Source organism: Diplotaxodon limnothrissa, linkage group LG1 (genome assembly GCF_057381915.1).
Source record: "Diplotaxodon limnothrissa isolate DT_005_m linkage group LG1, D_limnothrissa_male_GT1.1, whole genome shotgun sequence".
NCBI lineage: Eukaryota > Metazoa > Chordata > Actinopteri > Cichliformes > Cichlidae > Diplotaxodon > Diplotaxodon limnothrissa.
In genome coordinates, this window is record NC_140596.1 from 30,215,939 (window position 1) to 30,226,474 (window position 10,536).

The following is a 10,536-nucleotide window of genomic DNA, read 5'->3' on the forward strand; positions in this document are numbered from 1 at the left end:
ATATATGGGCCTGGTCTTTTATTAACAATGCAAAGACGCACGCTTGGACCTGTGTAATTAGCTCGCGGGAAAGCGGCTTATAGTTGTTCTTTTCCTCTCCGCTAAGCGCATTGACGCAGCTCAGGCTGCATTTTCCTTCTGTCCTTATCCACCTATAAGATTCTTATGTGACCCTTAAGTAGTTCCCCCTTAACGGCTGAGCCGATTTCAGGATAAAGAGTAGCGGTAGAAGTAGATCCACCAACGCGCAGGAGCCTGTAGGACAGGAGAGGAGGCAGAGAGCACGGAAATCATGCTGAAATAATAAATACGTCTAATTAATTTCACTTAAAAAGTATTATTATTATTATTATTATTATTATTATTATTATTATTATTATTCAAACAGTTAAAAGACCCTCTGCTATTGCTTCATTTTAATTATGACACAATTGTAATAATTACTTTTATATATATAATTTTGGTCAATGCCGATTATAATAATACGGAAATAATATATATTTAATATTTGCCTTTCAAATGGTTATTATTTAGGCGTTTTAAAGTATTTTTATTCGTTTTCTGTGATGTTTTTCATTTTTCTCGCAGACTTGAGTCATGCGAAGATTCAGAACACGGTAAACATATAGTGCTTGCGTAAACAACCCCACGGGCCTCCGGTTCACTGTCTTGTCTTCTGTTTGACTCACAGGCTTCCAGGGATGGAGTCGATGCCCGGACAGCTTCGAGACGCGGGACGAGACGCTAGCTCTTCCCCAAGTTTAAAGCAGGGCGCGCAGAGCTTTTCCAGCCCCGGCTCTCTCAAACCGAACCAAGTGAGTGAGACATCCCTGTACGGGGTGCCCATCGTGTCTCTTGTCATAGACGGCAAGGAGAGACTGTGTCTGGCGCAGATTTCCAACACCTTGCTGAAAAACTACAGCTACAACGAGATACACAACCGCCGGGTGGCTCTGGGCATCACCTGTGTGCAGTGCACGCCGGTGCAGCTGGAACTCCTGCGCCGGGCCGGGGCTATGCCCATTTCCTCCAGGCGCTGCGGCATGATCACCAAAAGGGAGGCCGAGAGGCTCTGCAAGTCCTTCCTGGGAGCGCACAGCCCGCCAAAGCTACCAGAAAATTTTGCATTTGACGTGTCTCACGAGTGCGCATGGGGCTGCAGGGGCAGCTTTATACCCGCGAGATACAACAGCTCCAGAGCGAAGTGCATCAAGTGCAGCTTTTGCAACATGTATTTCTCTCCCAATAAATTCATTTTCCACTCCCACCGCACCCCAGAGTCCAAGTATCTGCAGCCGGACGCGGCCAACTTCAATTCGTGGAGACGCCATTTGAAACTGACGGAAAAAAAATCCAATGATGATATTTGCCACGCGTGGGAGGATGTGAAGGCCATGTTCAACGGGGGGAGCAGAAAGAGGACTCTGCCCATGAGCGGCTCGGGGATGTCCTCGCCCATGAAATCACAGGCCTCGTCCAGCCTGGTTCAAAGCAGCTCCCCGGAGATCCCCCACAAAACATTGCGCTGCGACGAGGATCAGGGGAGCAACAACCTGAGTCTGGCGAGGGGCGAACGGAGTTACCCGGTCATCCCGGTGCCCAGCAAGAGCTTTGGCATGCTTCAGAAAATCCCCCCACCTCTGTTCCCTCACCACCCCTACGGCTTCCCTAGTTATGGGCTGTGTCAGAAAAAGAGCGACGGGGTGCCTGACGTGAACAAAAACAACATCCCCGGTGTGTTTTGGCCCGGCACAAAGGATCCGATCTACCCGGCCTTCCCCATGTTTTGGCCTGCAGCTGGAGGCCTACCGATGCCGCCCTACCCGGGCTCCCCACCCAAACCTCCCCCAGAGCTGCTAAGCGTCCGGCCGGCCGAACTCGACCTGTCGGACCAGAGCGAGAGGGGCGCAAACACACCAAAAGACACCAACCACCACCCTCACCACCAGCAGGACGGCGGAGAGCGCTGCCCCAGCTCCCAGTCCTCCTCCACCCGGAACGACGAGGACAAGTCCGGGGACGAGACCTCTCAGAGGAAAATCAGCTATATCTCCGCCTTTAGACCCGTCGTCAAAGACGCAGAGACCATTGCCAAACTGTACGGCAACCGGGACTCCTACAGGATACGCCCCGGCTACCTGTCCCCGGATTTTATCAGCGAGAGCTCCAGCTACAGATCGATATCACCGGACAGAGACAGCGTGGTGGACGACGACGACGACGACGACCTGGACGTGGACGTGGAGTCCAACCGGGGACAAGGCGAAGAGGATCCGATCCGGATATCACCGGGAGGAGACCACCGCGACTCCCCTGTACCGGAGCGGGTGTGCTCGGGTGCTGAGGAGAGTCAGGAGCAGGCCGATGCAGCCTCAAGCCCCGAGGCGGTCGCAGCATCACCGGAGGATTCCGCTCACACTGGGTCATCGGATGAGGACAGACAGATGCGTAATGGCTCCCCTCTTCATGAAGTAAGATTAGATTAAATGAAACTTTAATGATCCCCTTGGGGCGAGTTGAATTGTCACAGTTGTAGAAAATAAGATTAGAGAATTAGAGAGTGCATTAACATATTAGCCTCATTCAGACTTTGAGAAAGGAAATTCCAGATGTAGATATGTGTTTATTATTTATTATAGATATTAGTCGTAAGAGTGGTTAGTGGGGAGTGTTTGGACCACCTGCAGTGAAACTGCCTGAGTCCACGATTTTCTCCCAAATTCAGTTACAGCAACATTTTTTAATAGATACAACATAACACGCGCGCGCGCGCGCGCGCGCGCACACACACACACACACACACACACACACACACACACACACACACACACTGTTTTTTCCCGTTTTCAATGTTAATTAAACCACTGTATCCCAATTTGCACAAATCTGCAGAAATATTAATTAAAATCAAAATACTTTAATAACCCCGCTTCTTTCACCATCTTCACATCAAGCCACTCCTTTTATTTTCTTAAAAAAATAAAAGAGCGTAAATTGCGTGCACCAAATGACCAATAATTGCTGTGCCGCTATTAAAGACGATTGTTCCTTTTACAGGTGTATGCTCATGAAAAGGACGGCCACGTGCTTCTGAACGAGCCTTCCACGTTTGGGTCCAAACAATCGAGCAGCCCCCGCAGATCCAACGGTAATTACCGATCCGGGTTATTAATGCGAGCGGGAGCGTCTCCTCGTCCTTTACCTGAAAATGTTTGTGGCTTGTTCGCTTCTAGGTGTTCACCACGTGTCTGAAATACAGACCCAGCGCACTGCAACGTCCTACCAGGAGCAGGACAGACAAGGTCGTTAATCATTCTGTTATCTGCTGTTTTAAAAATCGTCTTTACTTTTAATTATCGCCACATCTGACCACTTTGGGCTGGTTCGATACTTTTATTCAGCAGCTTTTTATAGTGTTACAGTTAATCAGGTTTTTATTGTTAGTTTTTTTTATTTGTGCGCAGCCGATGGAGCTTTACGCATCGACATCAGCGTGCACGAAAGAGACCTGCAGAACATGGCTAAAGGTAGGAGGCCCTTTTCAAGCCCGAATATGGATTAGAATTGAGAAGGAGGTGATATAAAGTGCCAGTAATTGTTACTCCATTTTTTTATTTTATTTGAGTACACACAGGGTGTGTTAAAAGCTGTGCTGGTCACTGCATCTAATCAGGACTAAATTTAAGTGTTATTTTAAATATTAACGAGTTTGCTTAAGCAGTTTGGATTGCATTAAATCTAACAAGACCGCAAACATTTTCAAATATAGTATTTTTTATTAAATGAACATTAAATATTGAGTTCCACCTCATTTTAAACAGAGCTAAATACCCCCAGCCTGTTAAAGATGGCGTGCCAGAATCCAAATGTGCATTTCCATTTTTATTTATTTAAATTTTTTTTAGGCCTAAAGTGTTTCCATAGTTGTTAACCACTTAATCACAAGATGTAGGAGTTTTGACTTATTATTATAAGAGGAAATCGTTTAGAGGCTATTAATATTTTAACGAACAGAGCCATAACCCCGAGGCACGGCAGCTAATTATTTTACAACGCTTGGAAAAACCCTGGGACTCCATTATTATCGTCTCCACCTCCAGGCAATGCATGGCAATTACTGTGGCAGCGAGAAAGGAAAACAGTGAAAATGGTTGTTATCGAGGCTGTGAACGCACCTGAGAGTGCGGCTCGCATAAATCTTTATGTGCTGAAAATTCAAGAATATATCATTGTAAGTGGAAGTGTGTGTGTGTGCGCGCTTTAGGAAAAGCTGCTGATTTGTGGTGATTGGTGATGTTTTTTTGTTTTTGTGCAGAGGAATTACAGAAGCAGCTCGTGGAACAAGTGGAGCTGAGGAAGAAGTTGGAGAGAGAATTCCAGCATTTAAAAGGTGGGAGCATCACGAGCGTGTTTTTGTGAGTGAAAGTGACACAGACAGAGAGAGAGAGACACGCATTTTACATCTCTGTCTGGATTTTTAAAAACAGGCCGTGCTTTACAGCCAAACTATTTGCAGGAGAGGGAGTTTTTATTCTTTTTTTCTCCTTTGAATCCTGGATTGTGTCTTTAAATGTATCCCCACAAAGTCAGAGTTTCCATCTGATGTGGCCTTCGGTACTCTTCAGATAATTTTCAGGATCAAATGAAGCGTGAGCTGTCCTACAGAGAGGAAATGGTCCAGCAGCTGCAGATTGTTCGAGGTTTGTCTCTCTCCTTCTCTCTCTATATATATACACATATATTGTGCGCCTCCATAGACTCTGACTGTAAAGCAGATGTAGATCAATGCTCTTTAAGTTTATGAGGGGGAAAAATGGAGCCACAAAAACGTTTAAATATCATAAAGCATTGTAATCCATCTGAAAACAAAAAAACCATGCACTGAACTAAAAAGGAAAAAAGAAAAAGAAAGGAAAAGTGACACTTGCATATTGAAATATTGGCAATTTGTGTCCAGGCTTTTTCCTGTAAATTTCATACTTTTTTTTTTGTGTCCAGCAGTTCAGTAAATTATTAGATATCAAAAGGTGAAATTGAAACCGCATTGTTTTGTTACCAAAGGTTATTTTCTCCTAAATCATGCTCTGGAAAATTGAATAGACAGACCATTATGTAGTGCTGTATCGGTTACATGCAGTAGACAGCAACTAATGCCGCCCGTTAAAGGATTGGTTTAGTGTTACAGTAGTTTAAATACAGGGTTCAAGTACACAGAGGGGTCACTCTAAATACCACAGGGGCAAACAACATACATTACACTCCTCCACCTCACATCCTCCAACAGCAGTTTACATTTTTACTTATTTTATTTATTTATTTTTTGTATTCATTTCATTTTTTTCGATAGACACTTTGTGCAGCGAGTTGGACCAAGAGAGAAAGGCTCGTTATGCAATACAACAGAAGCTAAAAGGTAATTTTATCTGGTCCAAGAAGGAATACGTGTAATCTTTGCCTTCAATTCTAAATATGCAAGTGGAACTTTTTATTAAACATCTCCTGTGATCAGTGATCAATAGACAATATTTAAATTACCACCACCAACAACAACAAAAAGCAATAAGGGGTAGGTTTACAATTTTCAAAACAGTCTCAAGGCAGTGCTCACATGCACACATTAAAACACTGAAAGCACCGCTGTGTTCCTCCTGGTGGCTCTTCAAGCGATTTCAGTGTAAGTGACCAAAAAGCCACAGCAGGCAGCACTCAAATAAAGTGCCCATCTTCCAAACTGGCACTTATTTACAGCTTATTTTCCCTCTTTTTTTTTTACTGGTCCTCCACCACAGCTCAGCACAGAAACATTGTGTTTTTACAACCTTTCCATCCATCTGATTGTCTGTATACTTAATCTGTGCAAAAAAAACCCAAAAAAATACCCCAGCTGCAAATGCATTTTGCATGAATTTGTACGTAATGGAAAATGCTTATTAATAAAGGTGAGCTGGAAAGAGCATTTGTAAGTCATATGACTTTAACACCCAGTGAAGATAATAAAAATTATGGCCCAATTTGCAAAAAGAAATAAGGAGAATGTGGCCAAATTCAAGCAAACCCCAAAAATGAGTGGAAATGCGCTTTATTTCCTGTCTTCTTTCTATTCCTTTTCACATCGTTGTCCAACGTTTTGAGGTTTTACTGCTGATTTTCTGATTATGTCTCCTTGCTGCTTCCTCTTCTTCTGCAGTGGTTTAATGGCGGCGAACGGGGAGTTAGCTCCACCAACTGTTTCATTTAATTAACAGAAATGTTAATTAATTCTCTTCAAATCTGAACAACATTTGGTGGGAAAGTTCAAATTTGTGGAAACAAAGAGTAAATAGGACTTGGGAGGCGGGGGCGAAGGGATTTTTTTTCCCCCCTGTCACTTACACTGAAGTCATCTTAGGACACGAGGAACATTTACAACAAGTAGAAAGAAAATAAGGGTTGAATATGTGAGTATTGTTACTCTTTACAAGATCAGAGGAGGCATAGATCCAACTCACACTTCATTGTGTCATTGGTAGTTTGTGAGGTTGCATTGTCTGCATTTCCGCTGCATGTTCTCACTGATGGACTCGTTCCTCCCCAGAAGCTCACGACGCCCTTCACCATTTCTCCTGCAAGATGCTCACCCCCCGTCAGTGCACCGGAGCCTGCACCTTCAAACCCCCGCTGCTGCCTCCCTAGTGCCTGGCACAACACAGCACCTGACCCCAGCACAGCCCAAAAAAATAAAGAAAAATAATAATAAAAAAAAGCAACACATATATACACACACGCACATACATAGATATGAACACACAGGCCCGCCTCAAGAGCTCTCACCTCCCACCAAGGAGCACCAACCTGCTGTACAGATGCACTGCTGATTTTAGCACCTGACTTGAGCAAACCCATCGAGACTCAGAGGAGAGGGATTTGACGCCTCCTCAAAATAATAAAAGAAAACGAATAAAACTGAACTCTTGTATTAGAGAGATCAGGGTTTGCTTACACACAGAGTTTATGTTGGGAATCACAGGATTGTAGACGTGAAGCTGCAAAGCTCAAACCAAGGAGTGTCCCCGAGTAAAGCTGTCTGCTCTTGAGCTATTCTGAAAAGAAAGAGAAGAAGAAAAAAACCCAACACTATATACATACAGTATATATATCATGTGACGATGTGCAATGTACATTTGTGATATTAAGTTCAAAATGTATCTCATTGTTTAGATTCTGTTGCTTGTTTGAATATGTTGGATTTTTACATATGTTTGTTATTTATCTGTACTGGATTTAACTTATTGTTTAGATGATTTGTAACACTGTACGTGGTTAAGCACTTTAAATGGGCACAAGTCATGAATTTGACCAAATTCTCTCATCAGAACTACGAGTATGTTTATGGTTTGAATAGAGCACATTATTATTGTTATTACGAGCACTTAACTCAGCAGCCCTTCAGGTTTCACATCAAACAATAAAAGACTTTTCTTTCACCGAGTGTCGCGTCACGCCAGCTCTGAAGTCTTTTTTTGTAATCTCATGTGCATTTTAGACACAAATCCATCACTTTCTCTGTGCCAGGGTTTTCCATGGTGACATTCATCTGTGAGACACAACCAAAAAATCCTTTCTTGTCCACGTGACTGTCTTTTTTATATGGAGAAGACACTGTGGGAAATAGAAACAAATGCCAGTTTCTGACTTGATTTACTCACAATTTACCAGTTTCTGTATGCACTCATGTCCATATGAATAAAATGTGAAGCCACTTTCTGCTCTGTAGCCTTTTACTCCATTGGTTTCTTTCACCGGTGCGAGCCTGACACCTGCTGGCCTCCGCGCAGAATAACTCCTCGTGAGGTGGCTCATATTTCGCCTTATTGTATTTGAGTTCAACATGATCTCTTTCATTAGGCAGCTACATCGGTGCATGACATGTCCAGTCAACTTATAATGTTTGACGTCGAGTCAGGGGAGCAGGCTGATCTAATAGTGAAATCTAATTCTTCTGATGGGAGGACTAATAGATATTGATTACACAGCTCTCGGTCCCTGGATGCTGAGAGAGATACTCACATAATGTCACTGAGACACAATGAATGTTAATTTTCTGTGAACGTAATTGCCCTGCGTGGCAAAGCTCATTCCCTCTGAATACTAACGAGGCCCGCAGAGCTGAGCACAACTACGGCGGGAACGATTGGCTGCTTTACTGTAGTGTTATCCAGCCGCTGTAATATTAAGCAAAAGCTCATTGAGTCTGATATGAATGGATGGATTATGCGACAGCGGGAACCTGGGCACAAAATAACTACAAATGACACAGCAGCGTGTTTTCTCTTCTCCTCTCTGTTAACGTGTGGCATCTATTTAGCCACGTTTTGCTCCGTCTAGTTATTTTTCATGTCCTCGTGGTCATTTTGTAGCTCTTTGTTGAAGGTTTCTATTTCTTCTGTCTCTTTATTGTTATTTTGTATCATTTTTTAAGGCATTTTACATCTCTTTGCCATGGATTTGTTCCTCTCGGCCATTATGTTGCATCTGTTTTTTGGTCATTTTATGTCTCGTCATGGTCATTTTGTCTCATTGGGTGTTTTTCATCTCCTTGTGGTCTTTTTGTGCTTCTTTATTGTTGGTTTGTATCTCTGTGGAGTCCTTGTGCATCCCTTTGTGGTTGTTTTGTGTCTCTTTGGGGAGTCTTTGCACCTCTTTTCTGCCATCGCTCTCTCTCCCTGACCTCTTGACCTCTCTGGGTTGTGCAGGGTAGTCGGATTCATCGGGACATCATCCATGATAACAGGTTGGGAAAATCCTACTAACATATCCTACTATCAAGGATATTTCTAAACTGTAAACTGCACTTGCTGTGATTGTGAAGACCGAGTTGTTGCAGAAATGTTCAATTAGCAGTAACATTTATTGAAGAACTTCATTGTTTCTGATGCGTGTTATATTTGAAAATAAATCACATTCAAATAAAACGGGGGAAAACACGGAACTTTCACACAGCTTAAATTATCAATCGTAGGCTAATACTGTAAATGATACAATAATATGACAAAGATTGAATCTGAGAGATTATTTCATGGAAAATTAACTAAAATAAAAAGGCTAACCAAAGGCATCCCTCCCGCTCACGCAATGCCAGCTAACAAGCAGGAGCCATGTGTGGCTGTAGCGCTTGCTTATATGACTTTTGCATCAAAGTGATGAAGTATATTTATTTGCTGTACATTTAATTAACTGCAATGGTCATCAGTGGAAGATCAACACATGCATAAAGCAGGAAATGAAAACTACTGGTATGTTTGAATGCACTTAAAATGTGAAAGGTGTGCGTGTTACATTATGTAATCAGCATTTCAGTGTCATAGCTACATCGGCCGGACAATTTAATCTGTAACATTTTAACCTTTAGTCTGAAAAGTAAGTAGTAACATTTAATGCAGGAGGGTGAAAAGTATAATATGTATACATTTGTATCCACCTGATTTCTCATAGAGAAGCACGTTGATTTTGGCGAGTGGAGAATGCTGATATGTTTCATACCTGGTGCCGTCATACAGGATGTCACTGTCATGTGCTCACGAGGCTCCACTTTAGATCCATCCAGTCAAAGACTTTAAAAGGAGATTGACGTGTTATCCTCCTGTGGGATGGTTGTCTCGCAGTATTTGCAGTCTGGTCTGCTTATTAATCATTTGCCTGTATAAACATGTGTGGTCAGGGGACACCTGTCCCATCCCCGGCTGGAAACAATGCAACAGATGGCAGCAATCCATAGTAATATAATGAAACCTCTGCTTATTCTCTCCTATATGAAACAAGCAGCGGAACTAGTTTGGTCAATAGATTCTTTGTATGTGGAAAAGAGCCATTTGTGATAATGGATTTGGGCTCAAAGCTTAATGGCTTTGATGTAATACTGATTTTTTTTCTTGTTTTGTTCATGATGGAAATACAGAACCATTACAGCACACACAGGAGGGCCACAGAGGCGGGTTCACTATTTAGATCAGGTTGTTTCAGTTTCAGCTTCATTTCAAATGATAGGGCGCCACCTACTGGCTTTCTCATCAGTGATAAAAGGCTTGGTTATTTCAGGGTATAAATATTAAAGTTCTTCAGATAAAGTTTAAATTATAATTTCTGCAACCAACCAAAAAGTAGAAAAAATTATTTTAGTTTAAAAATGGTAAATTAAGATTTTTGGAGAAGTGTTTCTAGTATTTGGGGGAGGGGAGGGCTTTTTTTTTCTTCTTTTTAACCAACTTGGCAAAAGGCTTTAAATGAAGGGTGTCAAACACAAGGCCTGGGGGCCATAATTGGCCTGTCAAAGAACCCAATCTGGGCCTCTGGATGGCTTTTTAAGATGTGAAGGAGGACTTTTAACTGTGTTTCCATAGCATTTCCTGCTGATAAAGAAATCCACCTTTTACTGCCTTACTTTCAGTTAATGTATTTTGTTTTGCACTATGCATATTTTATATGCCATTAGGTCATTTATTGTGAAAATTCTCATGTAGGAACTATTGTACTGCATTTTGGTTCCACTGGTGCACCTGA

The 10,536-nt window shown here is 42.5% G+C and overlaps 1 protein-coding gene across 2 annotated transcripts; it reads left to right on the forward strand.

The window, feature by feature from the left end:
* Window positions 1–701: 701 nt before the first annotated feature.
* skor1a (SKI family transcriptional corepressor 1a) lies at window positions 702–6,672 on the forward strand. 2 transcript variants are annotated; one of them, XM_085357074.1, is made up of 8 exons: window positions 702–2,471; window positions 3,058–3,148; window positions 3,234–3,302; window positions 3,465–3,527; window positions 4,316–4,390; window positions 4,626–4,700; window positions 5,348–5,413; window positions 6,575–6,672. In XM_085357074.1, the coding sequence occupies exons 1-8, from the start codon at window positions 702–704 to the stop codon at window positions 6,670–6,672; spliced, it is 2,307 nt and encodes a 768-aa protein (XP_085213200.1). The 2 variants fall into 2 exon arrangements, with proteins under 2 accessions (XP_085213200.1, XP_085213205.1); XM_085357079.1 differs by lacking the exon at window positions 5,348–5,413.
* The last annotated feature ends 3,864 nt before the right edge of the window (window positions 6,673–10,536 follow it).

Excerpts from the sequence above, each read along its gene's own strand:
- skor1a (XM_085357074.1), top strand. The coding sequence starts at position 702 with ATGGAGTCGATGCCCGGACAGCTTCGAGACGCGGGACGAGACGCTAGC. Across the intron at positions 2,472-3,057 it reads ATGGCTCCCCTCTTCATGAA|GTGTATGCTCATGAAAAGGA; the intron begins GTAAGATTAGAT and ends TTCCTTTTACAG. Across the intron at positions 4,391-4,625 it reads AGAATTCCAGCATTTAAAAG|ATAATTTTCAGGATCAAATG; the intron begins GTGGGAGCATCA and ends GGTACTCTTCAG.